This window comes from Theropithecus gelada, chromosome 15, assembly GCF_003255815.1.
Source record: "Theropithecus gelada isolate Dixy chromosome 15, Tgel_1.0, whole genome shotgun sequence".
Lineage (NCBI taxonomy): Eukaryota > Metazoa > Chordata > Mammalia > Primates > Cercopithecidae > Theropithecus > Theropithecus gelada.
In genome coordinates this window covers 44,241,611-44,257,509 of record NC_037683.1, presented here as the reverse complement: position 1 = coordinate 44,257,509, position 15,899 = coordinate 44,241,611, and the positions used below count along the sequence as shown (strand labels likewise).

At 48.2% G+C, this 15,899-nt stretch overlaps 1 protein-coding gene across 1 annotated transcript in view; it reads right to left on the bottom strand.

Moving 5' to 3' along the window:
• SHB (SH2 domain containing adaptor protein B) overlaps window positions 1-15,899 on the bottom strand; it is a 148,653-nt gene that overhangs the window by 51,214 nt on the left and 81,540 nt on the right. The window contains exon 3 of the mRNA XM_025360492.1: window positions 4,573-4,788. Within this exon, the coding sequence (XP_025216277.1) occupies window positions 4,573-4,788 (216 nt within the window). The remainder of the gene's footprint in view (window positions 1-4,572; window positions 4,789-15,899) is intronic.

The following is a 15,899-nucleotide window of genomic DNA, read 5'->3' as shown; positions in this document are numbered from 1 at the left end:
GGGTGGGAAGGGGGCTGACAGCCTGATGGAAGCCACACCACTTCTCTGTGGAGGCAGAGCTGCAGTCCACTCCCTGCAGCCAGTAGCCGGTGGTGGAACCTGACCGGGCACTGTCCTGGGGATTGGGATCCCACAAGTGGGAGTGGAGGTCTGGTGAGGCCAGTCAGCTTCCTGGAGAAGAGCAGGTAATGAACACCCAGGGTTTGCTCTTTGGACAGCTCCAAGTATTTCTCACCAACAACACTCCGAATCCTTAATAAAATTCCATGTCGGCCATTCTCAGAGAAGGGGAAACTTTCATTCCTAAGAAGTTGGGGCCACCTCACACACTCTAAGAGCTGTTTTCGCGACAGCTGGGAGTGATAACTGAGCCTTCCGTGGTGGCAGCCCCAGCCTGATGAGATGGGAAGGAAGGCGCTGACTTCCAGAAACACTGCCCAAGAAGGGCGCTCCGGTGGAGAATGCTGAGGCAGTGTCTGAGAGGCGCCTCTTTTCATGAATGCAGTTCGGGACAGTGCTTCGAAAGCTGCAAGGAACTTTTGCTTCATAGATGGATGGAGATAATTCAGCCATCTTCCCCTCTCCCCCTCTCTGATCAGCATGCTGGGGTTCTGATGGAATGAAGCCTGGATGCCTCCCCAGAGCTGGTTGCAGACTGACCTCCCAGGACACACCCTCTGTCAGAGCCCTGCCTTGCTCAAGCTTCTGCTTGCAAACCCCCAGTGATGGGAAGCTCATTACACACATTCAGGTCTAACCAAAATTCTTACCCTTCACCTGGCCCCTAAATCCCTGTGACTCCCCCTTGGCAGGCCCAGGTCTGTCCCTTAAGGGTCCCCCACACTCTCCACCCTTTGGAAATTTGAAAGCACTGACCCCATTCCCAGCCCAAGTTTAATCCAGGCCAAATCTGCACAATCAGCAAATATAAGGGGTGAAAGGAGAGGGTAATGATTTTGGCCAGCCAATTCCGTCCCATACAGCTCTTCCTCCAGCTACGGATCCTGCATCCCAGGCTCCAAAGACTCAGTGCAGAGAGCTCCCAAAAACCAAGAAAAAACTGCACAGGGCATTTCCGACAGGTACTATGCTATGGATGGGGCCCAGCTAAGCTGCCTTACTCACTGACCATACCAACGACTCACTCAAGTGTGAGTGCATACACTTGCACACACACCCACACACATGCAGGTGGAAGCACACTCTCACAGGCACACACAACACTGACTCAGGTGGGGGTCCTTACTGTCATTCCCGGGCAGCGGCACATCTGGTCTTACCCATGGGGCTGTGGCAACACATCAGCAGTCTAACTGAACTACTTCAATTCATACTCGCCACCTGAGAGATGGCCCACCCACCTCTCCACTTTCCCTCCAGCGACAGGAAACAGTGAGGATGCTTCTCACCTGCCAATGAAGCACCTAATGGACTCTGTCCACAGACATGGGGAGAGAAGGCTGGTGCCCATAGGACCCCTCCAGCCCCTGAGTGAGACGGTCTCCTTCTTCTATGCCCCAGGAGGCAGAACTGAGCCAAAAGCTGCTTGGGAAAAGCACAGCCAGCACCCGCTCTGGAGCAGGACCCACAGAGGCCAGTGACCGGATGAGACACAGACCTGGATGTGATTCTGTGTCTATCTTCTATCAATAGCCCAATAACTCAGACTGACCGTGACACCTGTGATGGCAACTCTGCCACACAAAACCCAGGCCAAAACGGATGTTTGTGGGCTCAGAAACTCATTCTGAGACAGTTCCATCTGAGACCTTACGATCCTTTGTGAACAACTAAATGTACAGGATTTTTAAAACCACCTTTGGGCAGAAGTGGGCAAGTTCTGGCCTGAGAGTTTTCAAAGATGATGTCCAATAGGGGAACTGCTTTTCACTTTCACAAATCACCTGGGATCTTGTTATAACAGATTCTGACTCGTAGGCCTGGGATGGGACTTGAGACCTTGCATTTCTAACCAGCTCCGGTGAGGCCAATGCCGCTGGTTCAGGGACTACACTTTCGAGTATCAAGATGCCAGGCTAGACTAGACCGTCAGAGGCAAGGGCAGCCCCTGAGAGGCCCATAGGTGGTCAGTCCAGGGGAGGGTGAGACCCCACACCTGCCTGTGGTGCTACATTATAATGTGGGCCCTGGGTGTCTGGGAAAGTTGCCACATGAGCCTTTTTAGCCCTTTAATCAAACTCGTGTTTGCAAAGAGTAAGCTCTTGGATGGCCCCAGTTACTCCCATGCCCAGAGAAGCACAGCCCCTGATCAGCCATTCCCAGGGCACAGGCCTTGGATTCCTTTGGTTCAAGGGACTAGAGGAGGCTGTAAAATGCACAGGAGAGGCCTGGGGCAACTAAGGACCCCCAGTCATAGGATGACTCTTATCTTTGGCTCTCAGTCAGGAGCTGGGGCTCCAGAAAGGTGTTGGGACAGGTTGTTCCTGAGGACCTCACAGCCTGGCAGGCGAGACCAAAACAGAACTAACCCTGATGTGGTGTGAGAAATGTTCCCCCAGTGATGTATGCAGGAAACTCGATAGACCCATAGGGGCAGCAGGAAGCCTGTGGGGTGCATGGCTGTGTACCAGGGAGGGCTTGGAGAGATGATAATGTTTAAGCTGGACCTCAAAGGAGGCATAGGATTGCTCCAGATAAGACAGGCAGGGAAGGGCATTTTAGCTAGAAAAAAGGGATTTGCCCAGTGCATGCTATATTCAAGGAACTGTGAGTAATCTATGTTGGAATGGCTAGAACAGCAACTAAGGGGCCTGGGATAAGGGTAGGGTAGAGGCCTCACTGTTTGGGGTTAGAAAGGGAGAAAGGGTCTAGTTATATATGAAAAAAGGGAGATTTAAGGCAAAATAAATTTTAAACAAATTAAAAACAAAAAGTTTCCCTTTATGACTGTCAGTGTGGTAGGAATTAAATGTCACTCACTGTCTCTCTTTTTACATGCCTAAACTCTCAGACACTCAGATGTTTGGCATCTGGCTCTTCATCTCTTAACAACAGACATAAGCACTTCTCTAGGTTGTTATGAACTCTTGCTAAACATCACCTTTTAGAGGCTGCACAATATTCCAATATTCCACCACACAGACGCACAGAAATCCAGCCCCCATTGCTGGACACTTGGGTTGCTCTCAATTTTCCGTGATTATAAACAATGCCTTTTCTGAATTTTTTTTTGTTTTTTATCTTTTGCGCTTGTTGCCCAGGCTGGAGTGCGATGGTGCAATCTTGGCTCACCGCAACCTCTGCCTCCCAGGTTCAAGCGATTCTCCCGCCTCAGCCTCCTGAGTAGCTGAGATTACAGGCATGTGCCACCACGTCCAGCTAATTTTGTATTTTTAGTAGAGACGGGTTTTCTGCATGTTGGTCAGGCTGGTCTTGAACTCCCAACCTCAGGTGATTCACCCGCCTCGGCCTTCCAAAGAGCCAGGATTACAGGCGTGAGCCACTGTGCCCAGCCTTCTGAATTTTTTTTTTAATCATAACTTTGGCATAGATTTTGAGGAGTGGGATTAGAATAAAAAGGTGTGGGCTTAGGTTTATGATTTATGATGCACATGCCCAAGATCACTTTTCAAAAGGGCTGTGGGAGAGGAGTTCTAGAAATGTGACAGATACCCAGATTCTAGAAAAACCAGACTCTGAGTAGGGAGGAAGGGGACACCCAAGTCACTCAAAGGGCTCTTGGCCAGAGGAAGGTCATCTGGGAGGGGCTGAGCTCTGCCCATCACCTGTGCTCTGTGAGCAGGTGCACGCTGAAGCTGGGATAGAAGACACAGCAGCCCTGTGAACCCTGCAGGCCTAGCTCAGCTCGCAGCACTGGGTGGGCTTGCCGGGCCGGCTCAGGTTCAACAGAAGCTGCTGTGCACACTGGTTTCCTCTTACTTTCTAAGACAGTTCCTTCTGAAAACTGCAATCAGGCCAGGCGCAATGGTTCACACCTGTAATCCCAGCACTTTGGGAGGCCGAGGTGGGCGAATCACCTGAGGTCAGGAGTTTCAGACCAGCCTGGCCAACATAGTGAAACCCCGTCTCTACTAAAAATACAAAAAATTAGCTGGGCAATGTGGCAGGCACCCGTAATCCCAGCTACTTGAGAGGCTGAGGCAGGAGAATCACTTGAACCTGGGAGGTGGAGGTTGCGGTGAGCCGAGATCGTGCCATTGTGCTCCAGCCTGCGCAACGAGAGCGAAACTCCGTCTCAAAAAATAAAAAAACTGAAAACTAAACTCTTGGTTTCAGTGAGCTACGGCATCATCAATAAATAGCACCACGACAGAGCCAGACAATGACAGCATCTGAGCCGTCTCTGAAAAGTGCAGAGGCTGCAACACTGAGACCCTGGAAGCCAGGCCCAGAATTTCTCCTTGGCCTGGTTTCCCTTCCCTCACCTCTCCCTTTCCTCTGCAGCCTACATCTTTGAGGGTACTGAGAAAAAACACCACCCAATTAGATTATTAAACAGTCCTGGAGTTTGTCCTGAGCGCAGGCGGGGACCAAGGTGAGTGCTGAGCACGGCTCAGCAGCTGCCTCCTGAGCAGCGTCAGGGCTCCTTACCTGCCAGGGCTGGGATGGTGACTCGGTTCCACTCCCAAGGTTGGTCGTACTCATCGGCGGGCCTGTCATCATCCTGGGGCAGCTTGCTCTCCCGCAGTCGGGGGCTGACTGTGCTCTCCGAGTCCGAGTCAACACTTTGGCCTTCAGGTTCGTAAGGGGTGTCATATAACTGGATACCTTTATGTTGGGACCGGACGCTTTCCTGCCTCTGAAATTCTGCAGGCAAAAAGGAAGGAAGCAGAGATTAAATGGAAGTGTGGTATGCACTTCCTCACCTGGATTCGCACTCAGAAACACCACAAACTCAAGAGCTGCCAGTGGGCTGGTGAGGGTGACAGAGAGACAGATCTCTGTCTGGGTTTTACCTACCCCACCAACCCTCAATGCGGTGTCTCTGCTCTTCCTGGGCCAGGCTTGCTCACAAGGCTCACAGGCTGGCAGACCGAATGACAGCCCTGCCTCCATCCACTCATGAATCTCAGTCTTAAGAGGCAGAGCCCAGATGTGAACATGATGCTCCAGGTGTGTCCTGATGTCCACCCAGAACACGCAGAGCTTCTGACTCCTTGCTTCATAGGCAGGCTGGGGTCTTTCCCTCTAGGGCACTTCCTTGCCCTCTTTGGACTTTCAGTCGTCATCTGTACAAGGAAAAGACTAGGCCATGCAGTTCCCACAAGCTCCCAGTTTCCACCTGCTCACACATTCATTTAAAAGAACCAGCAAGAGCCTCCCCAAGGAGACCAGAGGCCACCTTTCTCTCCTGCAAAGGCTGAGTGACCCCTTCCCTTTATTTCTACCTCCCTTAGAACATCTTCTAAACAGACTGAATTCATTTGGGGATTTGAGAGGGTGTCCAGCTTCACTTCTGAATAAAGAAAGCAAGCTCTTAATCTTCTAGAGAAGATGCTAAGGCCTGGCACTGGTGTGGGCTGAGGGGTGACTGCCTGTCTAGATGAGGTCCCAGACAGGAGGTGTTCATTTTGTCTGTTGCTCAGTCCTGGGAGGCCAGTGGTAGCTGGCAGGATGGATGCTAGGATGCTAAAATCAGGCACTCTCCGGTTAAACAGGGAAATTTGACCTGCTCTTTGATCATGGATACTATGTGCACGGCCTGAGCGGGGAATGTGGGGAAGGTTTACCATGGAGGTTGGTTTCAGGAACCCCACTGTTCCCAGCAGACACAACATGTGCCTAAATTGCCATCATGCTTGGCGGCAAAGGGGACTCAGTGCAGGACCTGGGAGTGGCAGGGCAGGAGGGAAGGGAGATGGCATTTGAACCGTCAGCTCTGACAACTGAAAACAGGAGAGGGGCAGCTTCCTGGTGGTAGGACCAGGACAAGCCAATGCAATGAGGCTGGAAAGAACGTGCTTGCTGCCTACTTTATTTTTTATTGTGGTAAAATACATATAATAACATTGAGCACTTCATTTTATTTTATTTTATTTTTTTAGATGGAGTCTCACTCTGTTACCCAGGCTAAAGTGCAGTGGTACACTCTCAGCTCACTGCAAACTCTGCCTCCCGGGTTTACACGATTCTTGTGTCTTAGCCTCCCAAATAGCTAGGAATACAAATGTGCACCACCACACCTGGCTAATTTTTGTATTTTTAGTGGAGACGGGGTTTTGCCATGTTGGCCAGGCTGGCCTCGAACTCCTGACCTCATGTGATCTGCCTACCTCCACCTCCCAAAGTGCTGGGATTACAGGTGTGAGCCACCGCACCCAGCCAACATGACCATTTTAGCCATGATTAATGTACAATTCAGTGGCATTAGGTACATTCACACTGTTGGTAACCTTTGGCACCATCCATCTCTAGAACGTTTTCATCTTCCCAAACTGAAACCCTGTACCCATTAAACACTAACTCCCCATTATCCCTCCCCAGCCTCCACAATTACCCTTCTACTTTCTGTCTCTATGAATCTGATCAGTCTAGGCACATCCTGAACAACGTGGAATCATTCAGTTTTATAATGTTGTAGCATGTGTATGACTTTCCTTTTTCAGGCTAATATTCCACCATTATGTATATTCACTGTCCATGTTGGCTAGAGCACCAGGTCCAAGGAGGTGAGGGAGTAGACGTGAGGCTTGATGCAAATGGGGTGAGGACTACAAGTGAGCTATTTCAATGCTCTCTTGAGGCCTTCCCGAAATCAGAATTCTGATGGCATAAAGATATGGCAGAAGACACGGGAGGTATGCTCCTTGAAGAGTAGCTGATAAAACACACACAAATGACATCAGCCCTTCTGAGAAAGAGAGCTGCTTTCAGGCTGGGCTTTATGATCCAGGTCGGCTCATGTGGACACACGCCCTGATGAAACAGAAGCTAAGGATGCTGTGCCTGTGATCATTAGTATTTACATGAATTAGCTTTATGCTAGTATTTCCTAAACTTTATTTAGTCATGTGACTTCACAACTTGGGCCATTTCTGCCTACCAGTTGGGTGGTTACTTACCATTTTTATTGATCTTGCCTCACTTTTTAGATAAAATAACTCATTTAAAAAGGAGAATTTGGATCACCATCCCATAAGCCATCATTCTTTGCCAAAAATAGATACTAAGCAGAATGAATGAGAACCAACAATGCCTGCTGGGAAGTTGAGCGTGGGGCTTGCTTTCTCTGCTGAGAGGGGAGATTTGCAAGTGTTGGAGAGCCACTGGGAAATGCAATCAGCAAACAGACACTTTCTCTGGCAAATATGAATAATGTTCTCTCTCCAGAAAGAGAAAGAATAAAAAGGGAAAAATCTTCTCACTATGTAGTTCTCAGGACACCTAATATCACATCTCTGAGAAGGTGTCCCTTACTTTGGTAAACATAGCTTTTGTTGGGTCCCATGAGTAAACTGGGATCATTTATTAATTTTGAGGATGATGCTTCCTTTTTTTTTTTTTTTTTACAGAGGGAGGAACAGGAAAAGAGAAGGGAAAAGCTATAGAGTGGTAGGACTTTGTCACTTTAAGGTGAAGACCAACTAAGACCAACTGTTAAGCACGGTGGACAACTTCATAAATCACTAAATCTACCAAACTATCTAATCTGCTACTTATTGCTTTGTAGGGTCCTCATCACCTGGATTCGTCTTCCTCAGTTCTGAGGAGTGAAGTCTAGCCTCCTGTCTGCAGAATTCTGGGGGCTGAGGATATGGCAGCTGAGAAGGCACTGACCTGGGAAAACCACCTTCCTCTTCACCCTCCTTCACAAAAGCAGGACCAGCAACCACTCCTATGTACACAATTGATGAAGCACTTTTCATGCAATTCACCATTTAATCTAAAGGAACCACAAACAATTCACAGATGTACTTCCCGTTGGGCCCCTGATAATCAGGAGTGCTTTTGCTCACTCTCACGCCAAAGAGATACTCAGTGAATGTGGTGGGATAAATGAAAGAGAACTGGCAGCCAGAAACCACTGTTTACCCCCAAATTCCAGATACTTCATGAAAGTCCCTGACAGCAGTGATAAAGGATCTGGGACAATATGCCAAATGCATACAGTTTAGTGTTACACAATATGCAGAAGAGACGGATATTCTACATAAACACCAGCCTTAAAGGGAAACATGTGCAGTGAACAGATTAGCTATTAAATCAGAGGGCTTGTACATACACTCTCATGCAGGATTTATTGTTCCAGAAGCATCTGCACCTTACCAAAGCTGGGCTAGTAATGGCATGCAGTTAGGGCAGGGGATGTTAAAACGGTAATCATTAAAACAAGCCTCCCCCCCCCATATTACATGGCGAATTCAAATTTTCATTAAGGCCCAGACAATAGGGAACAGTTAAGTAAATTATGGCCTGTTAACTGGATGGAATATTAAGCAGCCATTAAAATGATAAATCTGAAGATTATGTAGTGACATGGAAAACCGTGCATGAAATTATGCTAAGCTAAAAAGTAAAACGCAAGATTGTTTATGTGTGGAGGGCAAAGCATAACGCTGGCTTTTTAAACAAGTCTCAATGTGAGCAGGGCCCCACAGGGAATTCTGCTCCTTGCCTGGGCATTGGTAAATACCGACATCACACATTTGGCCTATAATATATACACTGTGATGACAGCAACGTTGTAAGTACAGACATCCACAACACCAAGAGCTGTAAAACCCAATACAGGAAGGTAAACAACTACTGTGTAGAGGAGAAGGGATTATCGCATAATTATTTTTGAAAGTTGTTTTAAATAATGAATAAAGACACTAGAGCAGAAAAAAATGTGATTAAGATGAGGAGCACACGAAAGTAAATAGGATTTTAAGCCCCATGAGAGTAAATATGATTTTAAGCAGGTTGGGCTTCCAGGAGCTGTGTGTGTTTAGGAAGCAGCTGCCTTTCCCTGAGAAAATGCCCATTTGGGAGCATCTTCTCTCCTGGGAGAGGTTCACCAACAGCCCCAGGACATCAAAGGCCCTTGTGCCAGGCCAGCTTGCCAGATGTTGCTGTCTCCTGCGTAACTACCAGGCCCATCCTCCTTACTAGCTGGGCCAATCCATGAGGGTCCAGAGACCGATCTCACAGGGGAGTCTGTGACCATATGTTTTAAGTCACAAGTTATCTGGACGTCACCATCTACACATTCATGCAAAATGCCCTTTAATATTAGGTGGCAGGCTGTAATTTCATGCCTCTTAGGCAGAGAGCAGAAACATTAACAGGGTGGGGGTTTCTGCTGACTTCTGTAGCAGAAAGGTTTGCAAGTAGAACTACATACATAGAAAGAACGGAAGAATAAAGCACTTTCTTTAGAATCAGAGAATGTTAGAACTGAAAGGGACCCTAAGAATTTGCCTGGGCCTGTTCACTAGGAGAGCTAGGCAGGTGTGCTGCCCACAGACTGTGGCCATGGTGGGGTCTGCCCATGGGAATGTGGAGAAGGTTAAGGGCTGGGGAAAGAGAGCAGACGATAATCCTGAGAGGATGTGATGGGGTTTAAAAGATTGTCCAGTCCGCAAGCAACAAGCTATACTTTGCTCCAGTATTCACCAACTTTGTGCCTCCCTGAAAAAAAAAAAAAAAAAAACCACCAAAGTTGGGTGCAGTGGTTCATGCCTGTAACCCCAGCACTTTGGGAGGCCAAGGTGGGCAGATCGCTTGAGGTTAAGTGTCCGAGACCAGTCTGGCCAACATGGTGAAACCCCATCTCTACTAATAATACAAAAATTAGCCAGGCATGGTGGTAGGCACCTGTAAAAGTTTTTGGTTTTCCAATGCATACAACAAAAGTTATATTTATATTATACTGTAGTATATTAAATGTGCAATACCACTGCCTTAAAAAAATATAGTACCTTAATTAAAAAAAATTTTATTGCCAAAAACTGCTTACAATCATCTGGGCCTTCAGTGAGTCATCTTTTTGCTGGTGGAGGGTCTTGCTTTGATGTTGATGGTTGCCGACTGATCAGGGTGGTAGTTCCTGAAGGCCGAGGTGGCTGTGGAAATTCCTTTTTTTATGCCCCTCCCTACAACTGGGGAAATTTCTTAAAATGAGACAATAAAATTTGCCACACAGATTGACTCTTCCTTTCACGGAAGATTTCTCTGTAGCGAAATGCTGTTTTATAACATTTTACAAACAGCAGAACTTCTTTCAGAATTGGAGTCAATCTTTTCAAACTCTGCTGCTGCTTTATCAACTAAGTTTATGTACTATTCTAAATCCTATGTTGTCATTTTAACAATGTTCCCAGCATCTTCACCAGGAATAGATTCCATCTCAAGAAAACTATCTTTGCTTATCCATAAGAAGCAACTCTTTATTTGTTCAAGTTTGATCATAAGAGTCCCACAATTCAGTCACATCTTCAGACTCCACTTTTAATGCTAGTTCTCTTGTTATTTTCATCATATTTGCGGTTACTTCCTCCACTGAAGTCCTGAAGGCCTCAAAGTCATCTGTGAGGATTGGACTCTTCTTCCAAACTCCTATTAATGTGGCTATTTTGACCTCCTTTCACGAATCACAAACGTGCTTAATGGCTTCTAGAACAGTAAATCTTCCCCAGAAGGTTTTCAATTCACTTTGCCCAGGTCCATCAGAGGAATCACTATCTCTGGCAGCTCTAGCCTTATGAGACGTATTTCTTAAATAACAAGACTTCAAAGTTGAGATTACTCCTTGATCCATGGGCCGTAGAATGGATGTTGTTAGCAGGCATGAAAACAACATTCATCTCCTTGTACATCACCAGTAGAGCTCTTGGGTGACCAGGAACAGTGTCAATGAGCAGTAATATTTTTAAAGGAATCTTTTTTTCCTGAATAGTTGGTCTCAAAAGTGGGCTTAAAATATTCAATAAACCATGCTGTAAACAGAGGAACTGCCATCCAGGCTTCGTTGTTCCATTCACAGCGCACGAGCAGGGTAGATTTAGTATAATTCTTAAGGGCTCTAGGATTTTTCAGAATGGCAAATGAGCATTGACTTCAACTTACAATCACCAGCTGCATGAGTCCCTAGCAAGAGGTAGCTTGTCCTTTGAAGCCTTGAAGGCAGGCATTGACTTCTCCTCTTTTGCTCTGAAAGTCCTAGATGGCATCTTCTTCCAGTAGAAGGCTGCTTTGTCTACATTGAAAATCTGTTGTTTTGCGTAGCCGCCTTCATCAGTGATCTTAGCAAGATCTTCTGGATAACTTGCTGCAGCTTCTACATCAGCACTTGCTCCTTCACCATACACTTCCATGTTATGGAGATGGCTCCTTTCCTTAAACCTCAGGAATCAACCTCTGTTGGCTTTTCTGAAGCTTCCTCCACTCTTTCAGCCTTCACAGAATTGAAGAGTTAGGGCCTTGCTCCAGATCAGGCTTTAAGGGAATTTGTGGCTGGTTTGAGCTTCTATCCAGACCAAACTCTCTCCATAACGGCAATAAGGCTGTTTTGCTTTCTTTTCGATTGTGTATTCGCAGGAGTGACACTTTTAATTTTCTCTAACAACTTTCCCTTTGCATCCACAACCTGGCTAACTATTCGGTGCAAGAGGCCTACCTTTTGGCCGATTTCGGTTTTTGACATGCCTTCCCCTGTAGGCCTATTTCTAAGGTTTTGGTTTAAAGTGAGAGATGTGTGACTCTTCCTTTCCTTTGAACATGTAGAGGCCATTGTTGAATTATTAATAGGCCTAATTTCAATATTGTTGTGTTTTACAGAATAGAAAGGCCCAAGGAGAGGGAAAGAGATGGAGGAATGGCCAGTCAGTGGAGCAGTCAGAACACACATAACATTTATTAAGTTCGCCGTCTTATGTGGGTGCAGTTTGTGGTGCCCCAAAACAATGACAATAGTAACATCAAAGATCACTGATCACAGGCCACTGTAACAGCTATAATAATAAAGAAGGTTTGAAATATGAGAATTACCAAAATGTGACACAGAGACACAAAGTGAGCGCATGCTGTTGGAAAAATGATGCTGACAGACTTACTAGACAGAAGGCTGCCACAAACTTTCATTTTGTAAAAAAATGCAATACCTGCAAACCACAATGAAACGATGCACAATAAAATGAAGTATGCCTAAACATTTTATTATGGAGAGTCTCAAAATCTATATTTTGAAAGAGGATGGGCCAGACGTGGTGGCTCACGCCTGTAATCCTAGCACTTTGGGAGGCCGGGGCGGGGCGGGGTGGATCACCTGAGGACAGGAGTTCGAGACCAGCCTGGCCAACATGGTTAAACCCCGTCTCTACTAAAAATACAAAAATTAGCTGGGTGTGGTGGTAGGCACCTATAATCCCAGCTACTGGGAAGGCTGAGGCAGGAGAATCGCTTGTACCCAGGGGGCAGAGGTTGCAGCGAGCTGAGACTGTGCCACTTTACTCCAGCCTGGGCAAAAGAGCAAAACTCCGTCTCAAAAAAAATGGATAAGCAGGCTGGGCGTGGTGACTCACGCCTGTAATCCCACCACTTTGGGAGGCTGAGGTGGGCAGATCATGAATTCAGGAGATTGAAACCATCCCAGTTAACACGGTGAAACCCTGTCTCTACTAAAAATAGAAAAAAAAAATTAGCCAGGTGTGGTGGCACACACCTGTAGTCCTAGCTACTCGGGAGGCCAAGGCAGAAGAATCACTTGAACCTGGTAGGTGGAGATTGAGGTGAGCCAAGATCACGCTATTGCACTCCAGCCTGGGCAACAAGAGCGAAACTCTGTCTCAAAAAAAAAAAAAAAAAAAAAAAAAAAAGGATAAGCATCTAATGAAATGATATGTAACAGGCCCTATGGTAAACATCAGAAGAAACCTGTTCTTTACCTCTTTACCTTCTCTTCAGGAACAGAGGAAAAAAGGCTTGGGTTTGCTCTCTGGAAACCTGAGGGCAAGGAAATCAGCAGCCTCTCTGGTGCCCAGTCCCCATCTTTTCCAGCAGTGCTGGCATCCACCTGTCCTCGCAACCAACCAAGTATCTACTGAATGCCCAGTATGAGAAGAGACGAAGAGGAATGAGATGCAGTCCTGGCCTTCATGAAGCCCTTGGTAGCAGAGGGCAGAGCTCCCAACAGGGACAGACACTGAGCCTCCTTAATGGGAGCAGACTTGATACCACGATCTGATAACTAAGAGACAGGTTTCCATTGGGGGAACCTGGGAGAGCCTTAAAGAAGTTAGACAGGAGGTCATAGCACAGTGATGTGGCGGAGAAAATGGGTACCAGAGGAAGAACCAAGGCAGAAGTCCAGGGAATCAGAAGCTTAAGGTGTACATGAGGTTGCTCGGGAGGGCTGGGGACTGACAGGTGCCCAGTGACAGATGATGCTGGAGGCAGATGGAAGGGGGTTTCTGGATGGCCTTAAAAGTACTGCACGGCAGCACCCCCAGGAGTGGTTAAGGAGTGATGCCCAGGTACCTCTGGGCAGGGAGGAGCTGGGCAGGACACAGGCTGGCACAGACGTGCAGGAGCCTCGCTGGAAATGATAGACGCTGGCCTGTAGGCCCTTCACCTTTAATTTTCCCAGATGGGCTTGTCTGGGAATCCATACCACTCCCTAATCATAGGGTGGCAGAGCTAGGTAGAGTTGTATGGCTCTCCATTCCCAGGCCCTGCCACTACCTCTCGGCCCAGGAAATCTCTATTCTGCCAGTGGTGGGCATGCCATCTGATCTCTCTCACATGGCTTTGCAGCCACTGGGGATCTGTGCCCGAGACGCCAGGGTTGCAGGTAGATTAGGCTCAGGGCCCCAGCGATGTCAGGAAGGGCTGCATTACTAGAATGATGCACTTGCCACTTGCCAGGGCTGCTCCTCGCCAACTACCTGGAGGGAGGCAAGCCCTGGATCCAGTGAACCAACAGCCACAGCAGCACTGTGTACTGAAAACACCGATCCCACTAGACTGCTTAGCCTGAATCCTGGCTCCAACAGGTGACCTGGGGCAAGTTACCTCAGTTTCCTCATCTCTAGAGGGGAGACAACGGCACCCACTGGAGGAAGGATGTTACGAGGATTAAATGAATCCATATATGTCAGGTGTTTAGAACACTGCCTGGTGCAAAGAAGGCATTTTGTGAATATTGTCACTTCAATGACCACTCCTGGGCACTTCCTTGGAGTCCCATCTCCCAGACTCTTCCTCCTCCGAGGCTGTCTTTGCCCGCAGAGCCACAGAAGGCCTGCTGACTGAAGCCTCACAGGCCAACAATGCACTGGGAATGGGAGGGTCCCAATAACAACCTTTAAGCCTGTTCCCATTTCTGGGTCCACAACTCCCGAGGCCAGTGCCGCTTTGATAATCTGACACTCCCACATAGGAGCCAAGTTCTAGGTCAGCTCTTTTATGTAACACGAAACACACAGGGAAGGTCTCATGTATGTCTAGTTACCCCATTTTAGAGATGGGGAAACTGAGGCCAGGGGAAGGGAAGAAAGTCACAGGGACTAGGCCCCAGGCTCCTTAACTCCTGGACCAGGGCTCTCCTGGCCTTTTCCAGATGCTTTCTGGCATTTTTTTTTTTTTTTTTTTAATCAGTCAGTCTTGGTTTTGGTCTTCTGGGGGCCAGGGCATCTATTGCAGTCAGGTCTCTGAGGTGTTAAAAGCATACCGGGCACCACGGGGTGAGTGATGAGCTCCGCGGAGTGAGTGATGAGCTCCGCGGGAGTGGCAGGCGGCTCTTCCTAATTAGACACGCGGCAAAACCAGCCAAGTTCCAGGTGCCACATCAAAAGGGAGACGACTTCCCCCCCATCTAAACCATTCAAACATCTGCTGGAGAAGAATCCTCCCCCCAACCAGGGTGCTTTTAGCGTCTGAATTCAGGGGTCCCTCAGAGGCTGAGGGCAAGTGGCACGGAACAGCAGGGGGCCTCTGGGGTGGATGCTGCAGGATGGCAAGGGCAGAGCAGGGCAGGGCAGCTCAGAGACAGAGCTGGAGCCACCCCAACCGTCACACGGCAGGAGGCCCCACCTCCTCCTCCTCTATCTAGTCTAGTTTCCGGAGCTGTCTAGGAGCCAGGAGACTGACTAATTGGAGTTCTTCTGTCATCTCTTTTCCAGGCGTGCACAGAAACACCCAAGCAACAGAGGGCGGGCTCCGCGGAAGCAGGGCTGTGGGACAAGAACAATGGTCACCTCGGAAGCAGAGCAGGGCCTGTGGCTGCCTGGCTCAACCTGTACTGCCTGATCTTTTATGCTCAGCCCGAGGGCAAGGGAAAGGCCCAAGTCTGGAGTCAGGGTGCCTGGGTTTGCTCCCTTCCCTTGGTCATCTGTACAGGGACAGGGTCTTCTCGTGAGCCCCTCTGGCCTGAAGTACTAGAAGAGAGACAAAGCCTGCAAACCTGATGACGACCAACTGCTTTCATTGTGAATAAAAAGGCCACGTGGACCTCACCGTGCAGCTCTGCAATGATCCAGTATCCTTCAGCCCTGCCGTCACTCTGCATCTTCCAGTGACTGCCTTTGCGTGCGGAGGCCTCTGAGCCGCTGCAGGCCCAGGTTCTGGCGCCATCCCCTGTGGAGACTCATTGAGGCGAGCTTGCTGCTCTGGGAGCCAAAAGCAGGGGGCGAATGGGCCTCCCTTTAAAGGAGCCACGTCTGCTTAGGAGACCGCTTTCTAAATCCTCGTTGACTGCAAGATCCAACTTCGTAGGCAAGTGGGGTGCCTGCTTTTCTTCCTCAAATACCCACTGAGCCCCTGCTATATGGCACGTTGGACCCGAGACCAGATGCTGAGCACTAGATGCATTAGATAAGACTCCTGCCTCCTAGGGAACTCATGGCTTAGCAGGAGAAACGGGACACCACCGTCTGTAAGCACTGAGTTGGATGGTAATGATGAGTGAGTGCCTGCCTGTGCCAGGCACTGTCCTGTGT